This window comes from Chelonoidis abingdonii, chromosome 2 (assembly GCF_003597395.2).
Source record: "Chelonoidis abingdonii isolate Lonesome George chromosome 2, CheloAbing_2.0, whole genome shotgun sequence".
Classification (NCBI taxonomy): Eukaryota; Metazoa; Chordata; order Testudines; family Testudinidae; genus Chelonoidis; species Chelonoidis abingdonii.
Window position 1 is genome coordinate 208,435,561 of NC_133770.1, and position 23,826 is coordinate 208,459,386.

The window sequence follows — 23,826 nt, forward strand, 5'->3', positions numbered from 1 at the left end:
GTGAAACAATGTCAAACCAGCATAGTAGTGAGGATCTTATCTTTAACTTATGGTACCTCCTCTACGTTATTAGCCAAGTTCAGAATGCAAAGGTGGTAAATTGGCTGAATGGGTCAGTCTGAGAGCAGATGGTATTAGATGGTATAATAGCAGTAAATATGCCCAATGGCTTATGATGGGACAGTAGAGAAGGTGGAATCTGAGTTGCCACAGAGAATTCTGGGTGTCTGGCTGGTGAGTCTTGCCCACATGTTCAGGGTTTAGGTGATCGCCATATTTGGCGTCGGGAAGAAATTTTCCTCCAGGGCAGATTGGCAGAGGCCCTGGGAGGTTTTCGCCTTCCTCTGCAGCATAGGGCACTGGTCACTTACTGGAGGATTCTCTGCACCTTGAAGTCTTTAAACCACAAGTTGAGGACTTCAGAAGCTCAGACATAGGTCAGGGGTTTGTTACAGGAGTGAGTGGGTTAGATTCTGTGGTCTGCGTTGTACAGGAGGTCAGACTAGAAGATCATAATGGTCCCTTCTGACCTTAAAGTCTATGAGTCTACAAGCCTAATGCTCAAGGAATTATGCCCACATTTGGGTCCTGAGTTTTCAGAGTGAGAAAAAGTGCTCAAAAAGGAGCATAAGTAGGATTTTAAATGGTGCATGATTGATTGTGCTATGTCTACGCAGAGGTGAATTTCACCTTCAGTCTTTACTCAGAAAAATTCCCAGTAAAGTTGTTTGGAAGTTTGCTTGAGTAAGGACCTCATGTTTGGGCCCTTGAGTCCTGCAATAATTTAATAAGACAAGAAGAGCCAGTTTATCTTTGGTGACTTCAGTGAAGTTATATCAGGAATCAGTTTGTCCAGAGGTTCACTGGATAATATTTAAAATATGAATCTAGGGCCTGATTCTTCACTTGCTCACTTTGATGTAAATCAGGAATAACTTCACTGAAGCTCATGTGAGAAGAGAACAGGCCTCTACTATTTGCAGTGTTGTTTGAGTTAGTCTGGTGGGGAAGATGGGTGTTAAGAGAACATTGTTAGTGCTACTCTTAAACTCTCCTGGAGCTGTGCACTTAACCATCATAGTTGCTTGTACGGTGGGAGAACTGCAAGTGTTGGACAAGCCAAAGGCAGCCTAGAATTATGAGGTTGTCTGCTAGATAATGCTCTGCTTTACCTCTTTTTCCTCATCCTTGAAATAGATTAAACAAGACACCATTTCCCACCCTCACCCATCACCACCTGAAGTTTCTATAATTTAAAATCATTATCTCAGTACCTCAGTACACTTAGTGTTTGTTTGGTCAAATCGATGCCAAACTAAATGTTCCTGGTAAATGTTTCGTTGTGGGCCACTTTTATATGAACACTTTCAATATGTGAAAGTGGCATGGCAAATTTAAGCCTTATAATTAGTTTATTTTACATTTGTTAAAATTTGGTTTGAAATATCCTCTAGATTCTAAATATAAATATACATATGTGAAATGTGCTGCTATGCTTTTGAGAAGTAAAAATAAATTAGTAAATACTGCTTATTTAGGCTGAGGTTTTTAAAAAGAGGAGCTTAATATGAGGTTTGTAGAGTGAGTTTTTCAAATCCACTTAGATTATTTAGGCACCCTTCTCCCAAGGGCAGCTTTGTAAATCTCAGTTCTATTTCATGGGTTAGACTTCAGAATAAGTGGGCTGATATATAAAAGGGCAGAGAACCTCACAACCCCCATTAAAGCCCAGCTTCAGAGTCTTGGTTTTGAAAATCTTGGCCTGAGGAAGAAGACAAAAGTAAAATTTTGTGCTGTTTCAATAGTGTCAGCAGATGGAGCTCAAATAAACTGACAAACATTGTTCCCAGAGCTGAGTGGACATTGGTTATGATACTGTCCTCTTTTTTTTTTTTTAAAGGCGGGGGAGTAAATCAAAAGCCAAATTAATTTAGGCTTCATTTGAAACAAAGAAACAAAGTGTATCTACTAAATGGAAAGAATAAAATGTGCAGAAAAAAATCATGTTTCACCCTATTGAGTCAGACCGTTGAAAGTGGAAAAAAATATGAAAATTATTTGACTAGATCAAAATCTGTTCTAATTTACATCAGTGTAAATCCTGAGCACAGAAGTCAATAGATACTCCGGATTTTGGTTGCAATTTAGTAAAGCACTTGAACACATGTTTAAGTCCCATTCAGGCCAGTGAGACCTTACCATGTGTTTGAAGTTAAGCATGTGCTTAAATGCGTTAGGGGTTAGTTTTCTGAATTGAGGCCTTACAGCAGTATAAATGACATCAGAATTTGTCTTAATAATTATTTGTAATCAATTCTCTAAACTGCCTGCTATTTAGCCAGGGCTGATAGAAATTACATAGAGATGAAGTATGATTTAAGTTAACTGTAATGTTAGTGCACCAGCAATGCAGAATCAGACTCTAATGCTTCCTGTTTGTTAGATTCAAATGTTTATTAGTAGAGTGCTTTTCCTCACAGGATAACCCATTTCAGAGCACGTACACTCTATCCTAAAAATCCTCAATTTGTTATTCACGGTGAGATTAAAACCTAACCACTAAGAGGTAGGGGATTGGAAGAAACTTCTCATTGGGCATGTGATTCCATAATTGTTCAAGGTGTGGCTTCTAGATGTTCCGAATCAGTTCGCTGTTCTGATCCGTTTACTGTGTTACCATATATCCTGAACAGGATTAGTGTGTTATTCTGTAGTCTTTGAATACATATTACATATGTCCAGAAAATATTTTTTTCATTTAATTTACTTCTCAGTATAGCAAGACAATGCTATCCCCACATTCAAATAGACAAACAGAGTTTTAATTTCAGTAAATCTAGCTTTAAAATGATTACATATCTGCATTATTCTTTATGGTTTGGTTTATACTATAAAGCAGGATGTGGAAGTCTGTTTACTTATGGTATCCTGTAGGAATCAGGAAACATCTTGATATTGCTAGGTTTAGCAATTATAGAATAGCTCTGTCATCATTTTCTGAAAATGTCATACTAATAAAACGCCTCCATCATAGATACAGTACATTAAACACTGGAAGATATTTCATGGTAGATACAATTTAGAGGAAGAACAGCATCTAGGTACCACAGTGTTACTCTTAGAAAATCGCTGTTTAAGAATTACAACTATGCCTGCCATTCCCATTGTTTAGGAGATAGATGATGATGAGAAATCTGGTATCAGCGAAGAAGACAAAGAAACAGACTGCAACCCAACCTCACGGAGACGAAGTTTGTGGTATGCAAGCCACTACACAGCTGATGAGAGAAAAGTAAGACCTGGGGAAAGGGTTCCCTATGTCAAAATGTTTCAAACGTGCAGTTCATTTTATTGTGGTAACTTTGTAAAGCAGTGTTTCCCAAACTTGGAATGCCGCTTGTGCAGAGAAAGCCCCTGGTGGGCCGGGCTGGTTTGTTTTCCTGCCACGTCCACAGGTCCGGTCGATCACAGCTCCCACTGGCATGGTTCACTGCTCCAGGCCAATGAGAGCTGCTGGATGTGGTGGCCAGTATGTTCCTCGGCCTGCGCCGCTTCCAGCGGCTCCTATTGGCCTGGAGCAGTGAACCGTGCCAGTGGGAGCTGCAATCGGCTGGACCTGTGGACGTGGCAGGTAAACAAACCAGTCCGGCCCACAGGGGCTTTCCCTGCACAAGTGGTGTCCCAAGTCTGGGAAACGCTGTTGTAAAGTAATGTATTACTATTTGGGGACATAGTGGTGTAAGGTCCAAGTAAAAATGTGTGAGTGATTATGTAATTGTCATTTCACCAAGACTTGGGGAAAGGTAGGAAAGGAATGTTATTATTTTGTAAAACTTAGAAGAAGAAAAACAAGGGACCATGCTAGGAAGTGAAAGCAGAATGTTTCCTGTGTTTCCAGCTTCCAAAACAAAAAGATCCAGGATTAGAGTCTGATCTACCTTATGACAGCTGACTAGAGTCCCTAATTGGTGAGGCCAAGCTGCCTTCGCCCTCCCACAACACAACCCAGCCTGCCAGCAACATGTTCTTTTTCTTCCCTGTACTCCCCAGTGCCAGAGTGGGGAGAGTAGTTGGTGTAGGAGCCAACTCACCAGCTTCACAGCAACAAAGAGTCCCCTTCTCCCTACCCACTAAATGAATTCTCATATGTCCAGCTGCCCACAGATTTTGGCTCCAAAAGTATTAGGGTGAGCCTTAAATTAACATTTCCAATCCCCAAGGGTACTGTGATGGAAGTAACAATAACATTGTCTGGCGTCTGACGCAGTGGGTATTCACCCACGAAAGCTCACGCTCCGAAACGTCTGTTAGTCTATAAGGTGCCACAGGATTCTCTGCTGCTTTTACAGATCCAGACTAACACGGCTACTCCTCTGATAAATAACAGTAGTAGTAGTAATAATAATAAAAACCGCTCTGAGTGAACCGGACACTGAACTATAATAACAAGCAGATTGCCATATTCCTGTGTCCCAACAATTGCAGTAGTGCGTTTAGTACTCCTATCTCCTCGGCTGCTGTTAGAAAAGCCAGTGAAGACATACTTTGGAAGTATCATCAACTTCATACTGTCTGATCTGGAACAGTAATAACACAAACCAACAAAAGGCGGAGCTGCAGTAGTGTACGTTTACACAGTGAAATGATGACCGAGGGAAAGAGCATTTAAATAACAAATGAAGAGGAGAGATTCAGGAATTCAGTTCCAGAGTGCAGGAGCTGCAGAGAAAAAAAACTCTTAAGTTGACAGTGCAGAGATGTTGTTGAGGGCGAGATGAAGAATGTGTTCAATGAGGGGAAGGAATAAAAAGGGGAAAACAAGAGGACAAAGTCTGCTGTATAGGAACAATTCCATGCAGGATTTTATAAACAGGAAAGATAGTGTTGAACCAGATCCTGAAATTACACTGATCCAGTGGAGTTGTTTGAGGATGTTTGCATATTTTTAAAGAGGGGTAGCATTCTACATTCGCCGGATTCTAGAAAGCTGGGGGTTGGGAAGGCCGTTGAAAGGAGGTGCAGCAGTCTAAGCGAGAGGAACTGAAGGCATGGATGAGGGTTTCAGCGGAAGTGGAGCTGAGTCAATGTAATATGTGGGCAATAGGTGATAGGGACATTGACATGCATAGGAATAGAACGAACTAGAATAGATAGAGTTGCATTTGTTGAAGGATCTATTACCCAAGAGAAGCACTAATGGTTTAAAGTACAGAAAGGGGCTGCCCCAGTCATAATTGTTTATTATAAAAACTATAAAATACATCTACTCCTATAATGCAGTTGTGGCCTTTGCTAGGTCCTATTGTAAGGCCATGGTTCTCTACAAAGTTTCATGTAGACTTAAAAGTCTAAGGCAGTAAAAGTTGATTAATGTGTTGGAGTCACTGTGCTTCACACACTGCTTTCATGTCACAGAGCAAGGGCCCAACCCTATCACCCTAACTCAAGAGAGCCACTTTCATAAATAAAAACTGAAAAAATGGGTCCCAACGCTTGCTTTCTTTTAAAAAAAGAACCAAAAACAAAACAAACAAGCCGTCTGCTATATTCTGAGTTTCACTACATGTGGTGCTGATTACTTGTAGAGAAATATGTTCTCTTGTCCAAAAGATACATCTTCTATAAGCCAAATGTAATCTTGGCAAAGCCAAATATATTGCAGGAAGATGAGTTTGAGTATTCTTAACAAATTTCAAAATACTGTAGTTACAATATTTTCATCTTCTATGAGTCACATCTTATAGTCCTTTCTCAGGCAAAATTCCCATTGATTTCAAGCGTGAGCTTTGCCTGAGAAGAGACTGCAGCCTTTAGCCCTATGTAATTATTATCTATCAAATTTTCAACAAATAGAAATTACTAGAGTGTGTTTTGATGATCTCTATATCTCTTCATCTACTGCTTCATAATATATCAATAATTTCTGCTGAATGATGAAGGGCAGTAATTAGATGCTGTTGATGAAAATGTAATGCTTTTCCAGTAATTTCAGTGATATTATTAATACTTTGAAATGTAGGTATAAAATTTTTATCCTACAGTAATAATTCTGTTGACAATGATTTTATACTTAGAGAAATTCTAATGATCATTTAAAAAATGTTAATTTTAAGTGTCTCATTGGAAAGTCATTTGATATTAACTGTAATAACATATTGATGAATTTCCATGACCATCACATAATTTCAGTATAACATCTTCACTTGTGATTTGGAATTAAGACGTTTAAAAATAAAGTTATGCCAATAATTATGCTAAAACAAATGTTGTTTAATTGGGCATACTATACAATTTTGCTGATTCTTTAAAAATTCTTACTGAATTTCTTAATTCAGATCTGTTGAGAGGATCAGCAAATATGCATGAATCTATTAAACTTATTACTGCTTGAGCTATGCTTCTTCATTAATAATCTGTCCTTCCATTGCTTTTTACAGCTTCTGTCAATGACTCAAGATGAATACAAGTCATCTGATGTTAGTATACTATCAGTCTTTGCAATGTATTTGTACTCATATAGATGGTATAAATATGGATTATGCATATATGGATTATGCATAGGTTGGATATTAGGAAAAACTTTTTCACTTGGAGGGTGATGAAACACTGGAATGGGTTACCTAGGGAAGTGGTGGAATCTCCTTCCGTAGAAGTTTTTAAGGTCAGGCTTGAGAAAGCCCCAGCTGGGATGATTTAGTTTGGGATTGGTCCTGCTTTGAGCAGGAGATTGAACTAGATGACCTCCTGAGGTCCCTTCCAAAGCTGATATTCAATGATTCTATGATATACCTAGTAGAGACAAGTTTCTATGAAATTTTAAAATGTTCTAATATTTTTATTAGCCTAGCCATTATATTAAAACTTTGATTATCCAAACCTCCCTGCTGTTAATTACATTGAGAACTCCTTTGATTATCCAAAATTTTGATTATTTAAACTTACTAAGTGTATCCCATTTGAGGTTGTACTAACTGGCAAAAGATCTTCCTTAGTTCCTTGTATTTTAAACAAAACATGCAGCTCTGCTTTTCTAACATAAGCTACCCTAAAACTTGGTTCAATTCCTTCTTTGAGATGTGTTTTTAAAGTGTTCATGTTGAATTACTGAGGTCCTGCAAAAATGACCAAATACCTGAGTTGAATATTAAAATGGTGGAAAGTGTGAAACTTTATTTGAACAGTCAACGAAGTAATTAGCCCAAAGGCAGGAAATCCTAGCAGATTCTGAAGGGGGAAATGCTCTGTGTCAGTCCCATACTTTAACAAATGGGGTTGCAAATCTCCTCCGTCATGCAGCCTAGAAATGGCTGTAACAAAACCTGAATATGGCCCCCAGCCCTTGTGACAACTACTGCATCAGAAAACCACACGATATATTTTGCAGTGAGATTGGTTCTGTAAAACTGGCCCATCTCCATTGATCAGCTGCTAGAAACAAGGACAATGGCCAGCAACACATTGCAGAAAGGAAAGTTCAAATAGTGGCATAAACATTGAGTAATAAACAATTGTAACAAACACAACTAATTTTAGTAGTTGTAACAAATGCAGATCACCCTGCTGATTTAAAAATGAAAATCATTTGTACCCATCATCTTCATCGATACTGGAAACCATTAGACAGAAAATTAACCTTAAAAAATATCCAGCCGCAAGGCTGCCTGAAAGAGAAGGATGGCACTCATGGCTATGGCATAGAACTAGTCAGAAGATTAGAGTTCTTTCCTAGCTTGGCCGGAGATTGCCTATGTCACCTAACAAAAGGCACAACCTTGTCATGCTTCAACTGGCCTGTCTTTAAAATAGGTGTAATGCCTACCTCACACTTATGGTTTGAGGATTAAGTAATGTTTATAAGAGCTTTGAGATTCTTTGATGGGGGTTACTGTAGAAGTGCAAAGCACCATCATCATCGTTATTACTGTTTTGTTAAAGAAAATTTAATGAAATCAGTGTCATAATTCTTTTTAGCATAAATTGGTCTACTAAAATTATTCTTAGGACAATTATGTTAACATTATGTGTAATGTGTGATTGTTCAGTATAGAGAGAAACCTGTTGAAATGATTTCATTAAGTTTTTTTCATATTTTAGAAACATTACCTAGTAGAAATTAGTAAGTAGCAGTTTCACTCACACAGGAGCTTTTCTAAAAGGAATGCCTTTCTCCAATCCTCCTCTGGCAGGTCCTGCTCGTAACAGTGAATGGGACTCCTGTAGATTATCACACCATGCACCCCACACTTCACTTGGAGAATGGCCCTGCCAAAGCTGATATGTACTCAACCCCACAGTATAAATGGGAGCCATCAGATGATATGTCAGGTAGTAACATGAATTATTTGGGAATAAACCCGTGTGTTTGGTATTTTATTATTTACTCTATAGTTAAATTCTTGCCCTTGTGCATTTTTGTTAAGCAGCTTGATAAGATTTAAGAAACTGTTAGAACAAATTGATAAATTAAACTGCAATAAGTCTCCAGGACTACATGGTATTCACCCAAGAGTTCTGAAGGAACTTAGATATGAAATTGCAGAACCACTAACTGTAGTATGTAATCTATTACTGAAACAAGCATCAGTACCAGATGACTGGGAAGTAGCTAATATGAAACTCATTTTTAAAGAGGGTTCCAGAGGCTTATTCCAGCAATTACAGGCTAGTAAACCTAACTTCAGTACTGGGCAAATTGGTAAAGATCAAAATTATTAGACATGTGGATGAACACAATTTGTTGGGGGAGAGGCAACATGGCTTTTGTAAAGGGAAGTCATGCCTCGCCAATCAATTAGAATTCTTTGAGAGTGTCAGCAAGTACGTGGATAAGGGTGATCCAGTCAATACAGTGTACTTGGATTTTCAAAAAGCATTTGACAAGGTCCCTCACCAAAGACTCTTAAGAAAACTTAATTGGCATGGGATAACACACAAGGTGCTCTCAGGGGTTGGTAATTGGTTAAAAAATAGGAAACAAAAGATAGGAATAAATGGTCCATTTTCGGAACGGAGAGAGGTAAAAAGCGGGAATTGTACTGGGCCAGTCCTATTCAACATACCCATAAATGATCTGGAAAAAGAGTGAACCATGAAGTGGCACAGTTTGTAGATGACACAATATTATTCAAGATAGTTAAGTCTAAAACTGACTGCAGAGAGTTACAGGGGGGTCTCACAAACCTGGGTGACTGGCCAACCAACTGGCAGATGAAATTCAGTGTTGATAAGGGCAAAATAATGCACATTGGAAAAAATAATTCCAAATACACATATATAATGATGGGTTCTAAACTAACTGTTATCACTCAAGAAAAAGACCTTGGAGTCATCATAGATAGTTCTTGGAAAAATTCAGTAGAAGGTCCAGCTGAAGTAAAAAATGGTAACAGGATATTAGGAACTATTAGGAAAAGGATAGAAAATAAGACAGAAAATAACATAATCTCACCATATAAATCCATGGTAAACCCACAGTTTGAATAATGTGTCCAGTTTTAGAGACTCCATCTGAAAAGGGATATAGTGGGAATGGAAAAGGTTCAGAGAAGGGTGACAAAGATGATCCGGGGTCTGGAACAGCTTCCATACAAGAAGAGACTAAAAAGAACAGGAATGTTCATCTTAGAAGAGAGATGATTAAGAAGAGGTATGACAGAGGTCTATAAAATCATGAACGGTGTGGAAAAAGTGAATAGAGAAGTGTTACCTTTTTCTACAATGCAAAAACCAGAGTTCACGCAAATTAATAGGCAGCGAACTTAATACAAACAAAAGAAAATACTTATTTACCCAATGCCCAATTAACCTGTGGGAATTCATTGCTGGGGATGTTGTGATGGCCAAAAGTATAATGGGTTCAAAAAAGAACTAGATTAGTTAATGGATGATAGGTCCATCAGTGGCTATTAGCCAAGATGATCAAGGCTATAACCCCATGCTGACAGCACCCTTAACTTTTGACTGCCAGAAGCTGGAAGGGGAGGACAGAGGTGGATCTCTCCAAATTGCCCTGTTCTGTACATTGCTGAAGTTCTGGCCACTGTCAGAGACAGGATACTGGGTTAGATTGCCCATTGGTCTGATCCTGTATGACAGTTCTTATGCTACCAATCAACTTGCAGATCTTTGAATCAAGTCGCAGGTGCATGTTATCCAAAATATTGTACTTGCCTGCCCACCAATATATTTGTTTTATGTTCTTACATGACTGTGTGTACTATACTTCTGTGGATTTTTCTTGTAGTTCTCAGGTCAATGTCAAGGTATCAAAATTATTAATATTGATGTGGTTGAGTGCTGTAATGGTAGCACAACATTCTGCCACATGGGAAGCATCTGAGTTCACTATAGCAGAATACAATGGCCTGATTCCTGCAGGATTTACTCAATTTGTGCAAGGATTGTAGGGTTTTGAACTGTGTGTACATGCAGTGCCATTAGACTTATTTGAATTGCACTGTAAGAATCTTTTTCTACTTAGAAAAGAAAGAAGAGGACGATGAGGAAGAAGAGGAGGAGGAAGATGTTCAGGAGAAAAAAGAAAATGTTAAAATACATGCTATGGTCTCTGTCTTCCATTTTATCATGAAACAAAGTTACATTTGTGCTCTGATTGCAATGATGGTATGTATGATAGACAAAAATAATTGAGTTTGGGTAGTAGACATCATCTAATTATAGATGTCATCTAACTCTGAAAATGAGCTTCTTCCACATTATTGACAGCATCAGTATATTTATCTTCCAAATGTCTTGGTGAAGGGTGATTAGTCATGTTGATTTTTCATTGGTGTTTACTTTAACATTGTAAAATCTGGACCTGAGATTTGAATCTGTTGGATGCATGTGGTTTATTAAAACATTACCCCTCAAATTATGCCTTGATCCTACCACCAACTTTTTATGGGGCAGGGCACAGGTTTCCGCTCACAGGGATTCCATTACAGAATCGGGGCTTAAAATTCTAGCTTTAGACTCCATAGTATTTTGTTACCTGCAGCAGATCAGAAAAAGCTCAACATATTCCTTCTTCTGATAGTTCAAAAGTTTTTTTAAGTGAGTTTTAATGCATTTACTCAATTCAGAAATTGTCTGCAAAAATAAAGTACTTCATAGTCAGACAGAAAATCTAAACTTGCCATTTCTACTTCAGATTGAATCTATGCATCTAGTTCAAACTTTGTATGAAAATAAACTTATAAACATTGATTTCTTTGATCTACACAGGGAGAACATCTAGGAAAATACAATTTTGTGCCAACACATTTTTTTGTGATTAATTTTCTTTTTTTTTTGAAATTGCATTGCCTATCCCTTAAAACAGAGGGTCATTTTGTGCAAATTAGCTTTGAATTATACTGTAGCAAGTTCACAACGTGATAGTTCTCTTTCAGCACTTCCAAGGTCTGGTTTCACTATTTTGAAAAGGTTTCCACTGGGATACAATTTATCATAAAGTTTCTTGGCCCAATTTTGCCTTTTTTTTTTTTTTTTTGTAAATAGTTTGGCCACTTTTTGTTTGCATACAGCAGAAGAAAACAGATATTTTTTATGGTTTTCAGACTTTTGTTTGCTGTTCCTTAGCATGAAAAGTCTCTGGAAATAAACAGAACATAGCAGATTCTTTGTGCAGATTGAATATAGTGCTTTTTGAAATGTTAGTAAGTAGTTATTTTCTTGCTGTGGTGTATATATATATTTTTTTTGAAGTGATTGCTGCACATGTGCTTTAATTAGTTCAAATTCCAATCAGGGTTCAAATCTGTCAGTATTAGTGATGGAGCTGTATTGGTCTGAGCTTTCTTCTAGTCTCAAACTGAGATAATATCAGCTCTGAAGGATCTGTGTTCTAAGTATTGTGAACCAAATTCAGCTGCTATTCTACTTATGTCATGCCCAAATGTGACCCACTGTGCATGTTACAGTCTTGTATCCTAATGGAAGAATAGCATATGCATGATTCTCAGAGGCTATAATGGACAGTTTATCAAGTCAAGACTAATCCAGACTTGATTACAATATTCTTAATATTTCATGCTTTTCTGTCTAAGCAAAAAAAGAAATTAAGACTCCATTGAATGCAGCTAAATTACTCTAGATTTATACTGGTGCATTGCCAATACCAGAATCTAGTCCAAAATCAGTAACAGTGTTTAATAAAAGGACACTTTCCCCCCATGCTATAATACGGTGTTTTGTCCAGAACGGTTTAAAGTAACGTGTTTGATACCTGTAAAATGAACAGAACATTTGAATATACTGTAAGGAACAATGCTACACTGGGTTGGGTTAGGCTAAATCAGTCTAAGTCTGCTCCATCTCTGATACCTAGAGTACAACAGAAAGTGACATCTAAAGCATGCTTTATAGTCACTGCTCAACTCTGGGAGACCTAAACTAACATTTCTACTGAAGTACCAAGACCCAAAAGTACCAGACCAAAAAAAGGTTGTCTAAACTGAATTTCCTAGGAATCCGTTTACTGCATGTAGTCCAGAGGATCTACTGTAGCTATCAGCAGCCCAATTCTCATTAACATAAATGAGTCACATGGCTAAATCTCCATGCATCGCACGGAAAATATACCCTAGACAAGGTGTGTGAAGTTGGGCAGTGCTGTAAAGTTTTACTGACTGTATGCAGTAATACTGTAACTAAGTGAATCTATGAACATTTTTGTCTTTCCTATCCCCTCCCTCCGAAGGCTTGGAGTATCACTTATCATAGTTGGTTGACTTTTGTGTTATTGATCTGGTCCTGCACGCTTTGGATGATTCGTGACCGAAGGAAATACGCTATGATCAGTTCACCTTTCATGGTTGTTTATGGAAATTTGCTGTTAACATTACAATATATATGGAGTATTGACCTCAATAATGATGAGCTTCCTAAAGTTTCCGGATTTTTAGAAAAGAAGGATCCTGGGGAATTAGCATCAAAGGTAAGTATAGTTTGCTTACAAACATCTGCAGTTTGTTTAAAGAACTAAGCACTATACACTAGCCATCAATAAAAACTTCAGGTCCTTTGGTGTTTAATACATTGAATAATCCTGTTCAGCATGGGACTTACAGTACAGGATGAGTGGCTAAAAAATACAATAGCACAAAATTACTTCTTGCTGGTAAATTAAATACTATAACGAATGTGTCAAATTTAGATAATTTTATAAAATAGTTCTCACCAGGGAGAAAATAGCATTAGTATTTGTCCCTGTAAAAACAACAGGAAAGGGAAGAGAAAAATATTTACTTGAATTTGTTAAATACAAGATAAATTAAATAGAATTATGAGGCAGCTTTTGTATGATGAAACTTGTTTGTAGGTATACACACACACTATACATACACGAATATATACATTTTATAAGAGCAGCAGAGAATCCTGTGGCACCTTATAGACTAACAGACGTTTTGGAGCATGAGCTTTCGTGGGTGAATAGGCGAGCGAGCTGGTCCTGCCACCTTCCCCAGTCTTTGTCATACGCAGCGCTGTGCCACCTTGCCGCATGCCGCACGGACTATAATGGACACAAATCAGACTTGGAATGGCAATATACAAAAACGCTGTAGGAGAGACTGTAAACGCTCCCTGCCACACTAATAGCAACCTTAAGGGTGGCCCTGCAGCAAAACACTTCAGGAACCGACTTCAAAAGAGGAACTGCTGAGTCTCATTCATGGCAAATTTGACACCATCAGCCAGGATTGAACAAAGACTGTGAATGGCTTGCCAGCTACAGAACCAGTTTCTCCTCTCTGGTTTCACACCTCAACGCAGAACAGGGCCTCATGCCCCCTGATTGAACTAACCTCCTTACTCTAGCTTGCTTGCAGCATATAAAACCTGCCCTGGAAATGTCAACAACTACAAGCACTCTGGACGAATGGTGGATATTACGCATCGAAAGCGCATGCGGATTACCGACAGAATGCATGTCACTCTCTATTTCGCGTATAAAAAAGAACAACGAGAAACCCAGACTCTACACGGAACTATTGGTATGCCAAGGCACTACTAGTCTGAATGAGAGAAAAGTAGACCTGGGAAAGGGTCCCTGAATGGTTCAAAAAGTTTCACAAACGTGCAGGGTTCAGTTATCGTGGTAAACGACAAACTGGAATGCCGCTTTGTGCAGTAACCCGGTGGCCCGGGCTGGTTTGTTTTCAAGTCGATACAGCTCCCAACTGCATGGTTCATACCAGCCAATGAAGAGCTCTGGATGTGGTGGCCAGTATGTCCTCGGCTGCGCCGCTTCCAGCCTCCATGCCTGGACAGTGAAGCCGGAATGCAAATCGACTGGACTTGTGGATCAGTTAGTCAGGTACCAGTCCGGCACACAGGGCTTTTCCCCCACTAAGTGGTCCCAAGTCTGGAACGCTGGAACATGTTATTACACAATTGGGGACACAGTGGGTGTACCGAGGTCCAAAAGTAAAAATGTGTGAGTGAATAAGGTAATAGTCATTTTCACCAAGGACTATGGGGAAAGGTAGTGCAAAGGAATGTTATTATTGAAAACTTAGAAGAAGAAAAAACAAGGGACCATGCTAGGAAAGTGAAAGCACGAAGTTCCTGTGTTATCCAGGTCCCAAAACAAAAAAGATCCAGGATTAGAGTCTGATCTAACCTTATGACAGCTGACAGAGCCCTAAATTGTGAGGGCCAAGCGCTTCGCCCTCCACAACACACCCCAGCAATGCAGCAACAATGTCTGTTTCTTCCTGTACTCTCCCAGTGCCAGAGTGGGAGAGTAGTTGGGTGTAGGACCCAACTCACCGAAGCTTCACAGCAAACAAAGAGCCCCCTTCCCTCCCACTAAATGAATCTCATATGTCCAGCTGCCCACAGATTTTGGCCCAAAAGTAGAAGGGTGAAAGCCTAAATAAAAGGAGTGAGGAAGAACAATAACATTGTCGGCGTCTGAACGCAGTGGTTATTCACCCACGAAAGACTCCGCGACGAAACCAGTCTGTTACTAGCCAAGGATTCTCCCTGCTGCTTAACAGATCCAACTAACCACGCTACACTCTGGATATAATAACAGTAAGTAGTATAATAATAATAATAAAACCGCATCTGAGTGAAACCGGACACTGAAACTATAATAACAAGCACATTGCATATCCTGTGTCCCAACAATTGCAGTAGTGCGTTAGTACTCACTATCTAGCGTTAGAAAAGCAGAAGACAACTTGGAAGTACATCAACTTCCAAGGGAACAGAAACATCACGCACCAACAAAAGGCGGAGCTGAAAGTAGTGTAAGTTTACACAAGCGAGGTGAAAGATGACCGAGGGTACAAAGAGTTAAAAACAAATGAAGAGAGAGATTTCAGGAATTCATTCCCAGAGGCAGAGAGCTGCAGAGAAAAAACTCTATTGACGAGTGCAGAATGTGTTGAAGAGCGAGATGAAGAAATGTTGTTCAATGAAGGGGAAGAAATAAAAAGGGGAAAACAAGAGACAAAGAGTATAGGAACAATCCAATGCAGGATTAATAAACAGAAGATAGTGTTGAACCAGATCCTGAGTTGTTGGAGGATGTTAGAGGGGTAGCACTACATTCGGCCAGATTCTAGAAAAGCGGGGTTGGGGAAGGCGGTGCGAACGGAGGTCAGCAGTCTACAAAAAAGAGGAACTAGGATCAGCGGAATGTCGTCAATGTAATGGTGATAGGGAAGGACATTCATAGGAAAGAACGGACAGAGATAGGAGTTGCATTGTTTGAAGGACTATACCCAAGAGAAGATAATGGTTTTAAAGTAGCAGAAAAGGGCTGCCCCAGTCCATAATTTTTTATAAAAAACTAGAAAGATCTACTCCTAAATCAGGTAGGCTTGGCTAGGTCCTATTGTAAGGGATGGTTCTCTAGCAAAGTTCATGTAGAATCGTAAAAAGCCTAGGCAGTAAAATAGTAGAGTCACTGATCGAGAGCAAGGGCCTCAACCCTTATCACCACACAACTAACTCAGAAGCCACTTTCATAAATAAAAACTGAAAAAGATGGTCCCAGACGCTTGCTTTCGTTTAAAAAAGAACCAACAAACACAACACAAGCCGTAAGCGAGAGGCTGAGTTTCACTACATGTGTGCTCACCTGTTCCAAAAGATACATCTTCTATAAGCCAAATGTAATCTGCAAACGCAAGATATATTGCAGGAAGATGAGTTGAGTATTCTAACAAATTTTAAAATACTGTAAGTTACAATATTTCATCTTCTATGAGTCACATCATTATCAGTCCTTTCTCAGCAATAATTCCCAAATTGATTTTCATGAAGCGTGAGGCTTTGCCTGAGAAAGAACTGCAGCCTTAGCCCTATGTAAATTTTGATCTATCAAATTTCCAACAAATAGAAATTAAACTAACCCTATGAAGACCACTTACGAAGAGGGAGGGGAGGAAAGACATGTATCAAAGAGGTGTTGATGGGATCTCTATATCTCTTTTCACTACTGCTTCATAATATAATCAATAAGTTCTGCTGAATGATGAAGGAGCAGTAATAGATGCTGTTTGATGAAAATGTAAATGCTTTCCAGTGAATTCAGTGATATGATTAATAACTTTGAATGTAGGTAAATATAAATCTAGATTTTATACTTAGAAGAAATTCTAAATGATCATTAATGTAATTTTAAGGTCCTCATGGAAAGTCATTTGATAATTAAAATGTAATAATACATATTGATAGAATTCCATGACCATACATAATTTCAGTATAAACTCTGCACGTTGGTATTTGAAATTAAACGTTTAAAATAAAAGTTATAATAATTATGCTAAAACAAATGTGTTTAATTGGCATACTAGAACAATTTTGCTGATTCTTTAAAAATTCTTACTGAATTTCTTAATTCAGATCTGTGAAGAGGATCAGCATATGCAGAACTACTTAAACTTATTACTCGTTGAGCATGCTTCTCATTAATAATCTGTCCCGAGACTCAAGATGAACTACAAGTATCTGATGTTAGAATACTATCAGTCTTTGCAATGTATTTGTACTCATATAGAATGGTATACAATATGATTATGCAATAATGGATTATGCATAGGTGGATATTAAAAATTTTTATGCCACGTAGGGTAAGTTGTGAATCTCTTCCGTAGAAGTGATAAGGTCAGGCTTGAGAAAGCCCCAGCCTGGGATGATTTAGTTTGGGATTGGTCCTGCGTGAGCAGGAGAATTGAACAAAAAATAGAATGACTCTCCTGAGGTCCCTCCAAGCGATAATTCAATGATTCTATGATATACCTATAGAGACAAGTTTATGGAAAATTTTAAAATGTTTCTAGATATATTAGCTCTATAGATTATCCAAACCTCACCTGCTGTTATGAGACTCCTTTATGATCCAAAAATTTTGATTAGTAAACTTTACTAAGTTAATCCCATTTGAGGATGTACAACTGGCAATAGATCTTCTTAGTTCCTTGTATTAAACAAAACATGCAGCTCGGCGTATTCCTAACAGAAGCTACCCAACTGGTCATCCCTTCTTGAGATGTGTTATTAATGGTCATGTGAATCCTGAGTCCTATGCAAAAATGACCAAATAAAGGACAAGTGTGAAACTTGTAATTGAACAGTCAACGAAGAATTAGCGCTCAAGGAAGGGAAATCCTAGCATCTGAAGGGGAAATGCCACTTTAACAATGGGTTCAAATCTCCTCCGTCATGCAGCCTAGAAAATGGCTTTAACAAAACCTGAATATGGCCCCCAGCCTTGTGACAAACTACTGCATCAGAAAACCAACACGATAATTTGGCAGTGAGATTGGTTCGTAAGAGACGGCCCCATCTCCATTGGACAACTAGAACAACAAGGACAATGGCCAGCACAACACATTGCAGAAGGAATATATTGCATAAAACATTGATTGACAATTGTAACAACAAACTAATTTAGTAGTTGTACACAATGGCCTGCTAGATTTAAAAATGAAAATCAATTATGATACCTACTTCACATCTTCATCGATAATTGGGAAACCATTCAGACCAGAAAATTAACCTTATAAAAATATCCATCAGGCCGCAAGTCCGCCTGAAAGAAAAAGATGCCAACTCATGGCATGGCATAGCGATATCAGAGATTAGGAGTTCCTTTCCTAGCGGCCGCGCGAGATGCTAATGTACCCTAACAAAGGCACACCTTGTCATGCTTCACAACTGGAGCCTGTCTTTAAATGGCTGAATGCCTAACCTTCACACAATAGGTTGAGGATTAGATGTATAATAAAGCTTTGAGGATCTTGGTGAATTGGGGTACGTAAGAAGTGCAGAAGCAACCATCATCATCGTTATAACTGGTTTGTAAAGAAAATTTATGAAAATCAGTGCATAATTCTTTTTAGCATAAAATTGGTCTGCTAAAAATTATTCTTAGGGACAATTATGTTAACATTATGTGTTAATGTGGATTGTTCAGTAATAGAGAGAACCTGTTGGAAATGATTCATTAAGTTTTTTCATATGTTTAAGAAACAGCAATTACTAGTAGAAATAGTAAGTAGCAAGTTTCAACTGTCACACAGGAGGCTTTTCTAAAAGAATGCCTTTCTCCAAGTCCTCCTCTGGCAGGTCCGGCTCGTAACAGTGATGGGACTCCTGTAGATTATCAACACCATGCACCCACACTTCACTTGGAGAATGGCCCCTGCCAAAGCTGATATGTACTCAAGCCACACACAGTATAAATGGACCATCAGATGATATGTCAGGTAGTAACAGATTATTGGAATAAACCCGTGTTTGTATTGTATTATGACTCTATAGTTAATTCTTTGCCTTAGTGCATTTTGTAAGCACTGAGTAAGATGTTAAGAAACTGTTAAACAAATTGATAAATTAAACTGAATAGTCTCCAGGACTACAATGGTATCCACCCAAGAGTTCTGAAGGAACTTAGATATGAAATTGCAAGAACCACTAACTGTAGTATGTAACTATTACTGAAACAAGCAATCAGTACCAGATGACTGGGAAAGTAGCTAATATGAAACTCATTTTTAAAGAGGGTCCAGAGGCTATTCCAGCAATTAACATGGCTAGAACCTAACTAGTACTGGGCAAATGGTAAAGAATCAAAATTATTAAGACATGTGATGAACACAAATTGTGGGGAAGAGCAACAGGCTTTGTAAAGGAAGTCAGCCTCGCCAATCAATTAGAATTCTTGAGAGTGGTCAGCAAGTACGTGGATAAGGGTGATCAGTCAATACAGTGTACTTGATTTTCAAAAAGCATTTGACAAGGTCCCTCACAAAAGACTCTAAGAAAACTTAATTGCCAATGGATATACACACAAGGTGCTCTCAGGGGTGTAATGGGTTAATAAAAATAGGAAACAAAGATAGGAATAAAATGGTCCATTTTCGGAACGGAGAGAGGTAAAAAAGCGGGAAGTTGTACTGGGCCAGTCCTATTAACATACCCATAAAAGACTGGAAAAAGAGTGAACCATGAAGTGGCACAGTGAGCCCGATAGTAAGTCTACAAACGGACTGCAGAGAGTTACCAGGGGTTCACAAACCGGGTGACTGGCCAACCCAACTGGCAGATGAAAATTCAGTGTGATAAGGGAAAATAATGCACATTGGAAAAAATAATTCCAATAACAACAATATAATGAATGGGTTCTAAACTAACTGTTTATCACTCAAGAAAAAAAGACCTTGAGTATCATTAGATAGTTTGGAAAAATTCAAGTAGAGAGGTCCAGCTGAGTAAAAAATGGGTAACAGGAATATAGGAACTATTAGAAAAGTGATAGAAAAATAAGACAGAAAATAACATAATCGATCGACCATATAAAACAAGTGGTAACCACAGTTGAAGTAATGTTTCCAGTGTTTAGAGACGCCATCTCGAAAAGGAATATAGTGGGAATGGAAAAGGTTCAGAGAAGGGTGACAAAGATGATCCGGGGTCTGGAACAGCTTCCATACAAGATAGACTAAAAAGAAAGGAATGTTCAGACTTAGAAGAGAGATGATTAAGAAAAGAAGGTATGACAGAGGTCTAAAATCATGACGGTGTGGAAAAAGTGAATAGAGAAGTGTTACCTTTTTCTACAATATGCAAAAACCAGAGTCACGAGCAAATTAATTAGGCAGCGACTTAATACAACAAAAGAAATACTTATTTACCCAATGCCACAATTAACTGTGGAAATCATTGCCTGGGGATTTGTGATGGCCCAAAAAGTATAAATGGGGTTCAAAAAAGAACTAATAAAGATAGTTAATGGATGATAGGTCCATCAGTGGCTATTTAGCCAAGAGATCAAGCTATAACCCCATGCTGACAGACCCTTAACTTTTGACTCCAGAAGCTGGAAGGGTGAGGACAGAAGGTGATCTCTCCAAATTGCCCTGTTCTGTACAGTGCTGAATGTTCTGGCCATGTCAGAGACAGGATACTGGGTTAGATTGGCCCATGGGTCTGCTGATCCGTATGACAGTTCTTTATGCTTACCAATCAACTTAGCAGAATCTGAATCAAGTCGCAGGTGCATGTTATCGATCCAAAATATGTACTTGCCTGCCCACCAAATATTTGTTTATTTCTTACATGACTGGTGATACTATACTTCCTGTGGATTTTTCTGGGTAGTATCTCAAGGTCAATGTCAAGGTACCAAAATTATTAATATTGATGTGGTTGAGTGCTTTAATGGTAGCACAACAATTCTGCACAATGGAAGCATCTGAGTTAATATAGCAGAAACAATGGCCTGATTTGCAGATTACTCAATTGTGCAGGTTGTAGGGTTTTGAAACTGTGTAGTACATGCAGTGCCATTAGAACTTATTTGAATTGCACTGTAAGAATCTTTTCTACTTATAAAAGAAAGAAGAAGGACGATGAGGAAGAAAGAGGAGGAGGAAGATGTTCGAGAAAAAGAAAATGTTAAAATACATCTATGGTCCTGTCTTCCATTTTATCATGAACAAAGTTACATTTTGCGCTGATTGCAAAGGAGGTATGTATGATAGACAAAAATAAATTGAGTTGGGGTGTAGATCATCAATCTAATTATAGATGTCATCTAACTCTGAAAATGAGCTTCTTCCACATTATTGACAGCCATCAGTATATTTAATGCTCCAAATGTCATGGTGAAGGGTGATTAAGTTCATTGTTGATTTTCATTGGTGTGACTTAACATTGTAAAATCTGGACCTGAGATTATGAATCTGTTGATGCATGTGGTTATTAAAACATGAACCCCTCAAATTATGCCTGATCCTACCACCAAACTTTATGGGCAGGGCACAGGTTTTCCGCTCACGAGGGATGACCATTACAGAATCGGGCTTAAAATTCAGCTTTAGACGCCAATAGTATTTTTGTTACCTGCGAGCAGATCAGAAAAAGCTCAACATATTCCTTCTTCGGATAGTTCAAGAAGTTTTTTTAAGTGAGTTTTAAATGCATTACTCAATGCAGAATTGTTGCAAAAATAAAGTACTTCATAGTCAGACAGAAAATCAAACTTGACATTTCGACTTCAGATGAAATCTATGCATCTAGTCACTTGTATGAAAATAAACTTATAAACATGATTCTTGATCTACACAGAGGAGAACAAATCTAGGAAAATACAAATTTTGTGCCAACAATTTTGTGATTAATTTCTTTTTTTTTGAAAATTGCAATTGCCTATACCTTAAAACAGAGGGTCATTTTGTGCAAATTAAGCTTTGAATTATATCTGTAGCAAGTTTCACAGACGTGATAGTTCTCTTTCAGCACTTCAGGTCTGGTTTCACTATTGAAAAGGTTTCCACTGGGATACAAATTTATCATATAAAAGTTTCTTGGCCAATTTGCCTTTTTTTTTTTTTTGTAAATAGTTTTGGGCCATTTTTGTTTGCAATACAGCAGAAGAAACAGATATTTTTTATAATGGTTTCAGACTTTGTTTGCTGTTCCTTAGCAATGAATAAGTCCTCTGGAAATAAAAAGACATAGCAGATTCGTTTGTGCAAGATTGAATATAGTGCTTTTGAAATGTTAGTAAAGTAGTTATTTCTTGCTGTGTGGTATATATAATTTTTTTGAAGTATTGCTGCACATTGCTTTAATTTAGTTCAAATCCCAATCAGGGTTCAATCTGTCCAGTATTATAATGGAGCGTATTGGTCTGAGCTTTCTTCTAGTCTCAAACTGAGATAATATCAGCTCTGAAGGATCTGTGTTCTAAGATATTGTGAACCAAATTCAGACTTGCTATTCTACTTATGTCATGCCCAAATATGACCCATGTGCATGTTACAGTCTTGTATCTAATGGAAGATATGCATTGCAATGATTCCTCAGAGGCTATAATGAGACAAGTTACTAGTCAAGACTAATCCAGACTTGAGGTACATATCTTAAATAGTCATTGCTTCTGTCTAAGCAAATAAAAGAAATTAAGACTCCATGAGATGCAGCTAAATAACGTCTAAGAGTTTTATACTGGTGCATTGCCAATACCAAAATCTAGTCCAAAATCAGTAACAGTGTTTAAATAAAAGGACACTTTCCCCCATGCTATAAATACGGTGTTTTGTCCAGAACGGTTTAAAGTAACGTGTTTGATAACCGTAAAATGAACAGAACATTTGAATATACTGTAAGGAACAATGGCTACACTGGGTTGGGTTAAGGCTAAATCAGTCTAATCTGCTCCATCTCTGATACCAGTAGAGTCAACAGAAAGGACATCTAAAGCATCGCTTTATAGTCACTGGCTCAACTGCTGGGAGACCTAAAAACTAACATTTCACTGAAGTACCTAAGACCCAGAAAGTACCAGAACCAAAAAAAAGTTGTCTAAACTGAATTCCTAAGAAAATCCCGTTTACTGCAAATGTAGTCCAGAATCTACTGTAGCTATCAGCAGCCCAATTCTCATTAACATAAATGAGTCAAATGCTAAATCTCCAGGCAATCGCACGAAAATATAACCCTAGGACAAGGTGTGTGAAAGTTGGGCAGTGCGTAAAGTTTTACTGACTGTATGCAGGTAATACTGTTAACCTAATGTGAATCTAATGAAACATTTGTCTTTCTAATCCCCTCCTCCGAAGGCTTAGGAGTACACTTATCATAGTTGGTTACTTTTGTGTTATTGATCTGGTCCTGCACGTTTGGATGATTCGTGACCGAAGGAAATCGCTATGATCAATGCACCTTTCATGGTTTTTATGGAATGCTGTTAACATTCAATATAATTGGAGTATTGACCTCAATAATGATGAGCTTCCTAAAGTTTCCGATTTTTTAGAAAAGAAAGGATCCTGGGAATTAAGCATGCAAGGTAAGTATAGTTGCCCCTTAAGCAAACATCTGCATTTGGTTAAAGAACTAAGGCACTATACACTAGCCATCAATAAAACTTCAGGTCCTTTGGTGTTAAATACATTGAATAATCCGTGCAGCATGGGACTTTACAGTAAGCAGGATGAGTGGCTAAAAAATACAATAGCACAAAATTACTTATTGCTGTAAAATTAAATACTATAACGAATGTGTCAAAAGTTTAGATAATTTATAAATAGTTCTACGCAGGGAGAAAATAGCATTATATTTGTCCTCTGTAAAAACAACAGGAAAGGGAAGAGAAAATATTTACTTGAATTTGTTAAATACAAGAATAAATTAAATAGAATATGAAGGCAGCTTTTGTTATGATGAAACTTGTTTGATAGTAATCACACACACACTATATCATACAAACGAATATATACATTTGATAAGAGCAGCGAAATCCTGTGGCACCTTATAGACTAACAGACGTTTTGAGCATGACTTTCGTGGTGAATA

The 23,826-nt window shown here is 38.0% G+C and overlaps 1 protein-coding gene across 1 annotated transcript in view; it reads left to right on the forward strand.

The window, feature by feature from the left end:
• Positions 1-23,826, forward strand: part of PIEZO2 (piezo type mechanosensitive ion channel component 2) — a 485,914-nt gene that overhangs the window by 341,150 nt on the left and 120,938 nt on the right. The window contains exons 9-13 of the mRNA XM_075062935.1: positions 3,173-3,292; positions 6,438-6,476; positions 8,187-8,325; positions 10,481-10,623; positions 12,704-12,940. Coding sequence (XP_074919036.1) covers positions 3,173-3,292; positions 6,438-6,476; positions 8,187-8,325; positions 10,481-10,623; positions 12,704-12,940 — 678 coding nt within the window. The remainder of the gene's footprint in view (positions 1-3,172; positions 3,293-6,437; positions 6,477-8,186; positions 8,326-10,480; positions 10,624-12,703; positions 12,941-23,826) is intronic.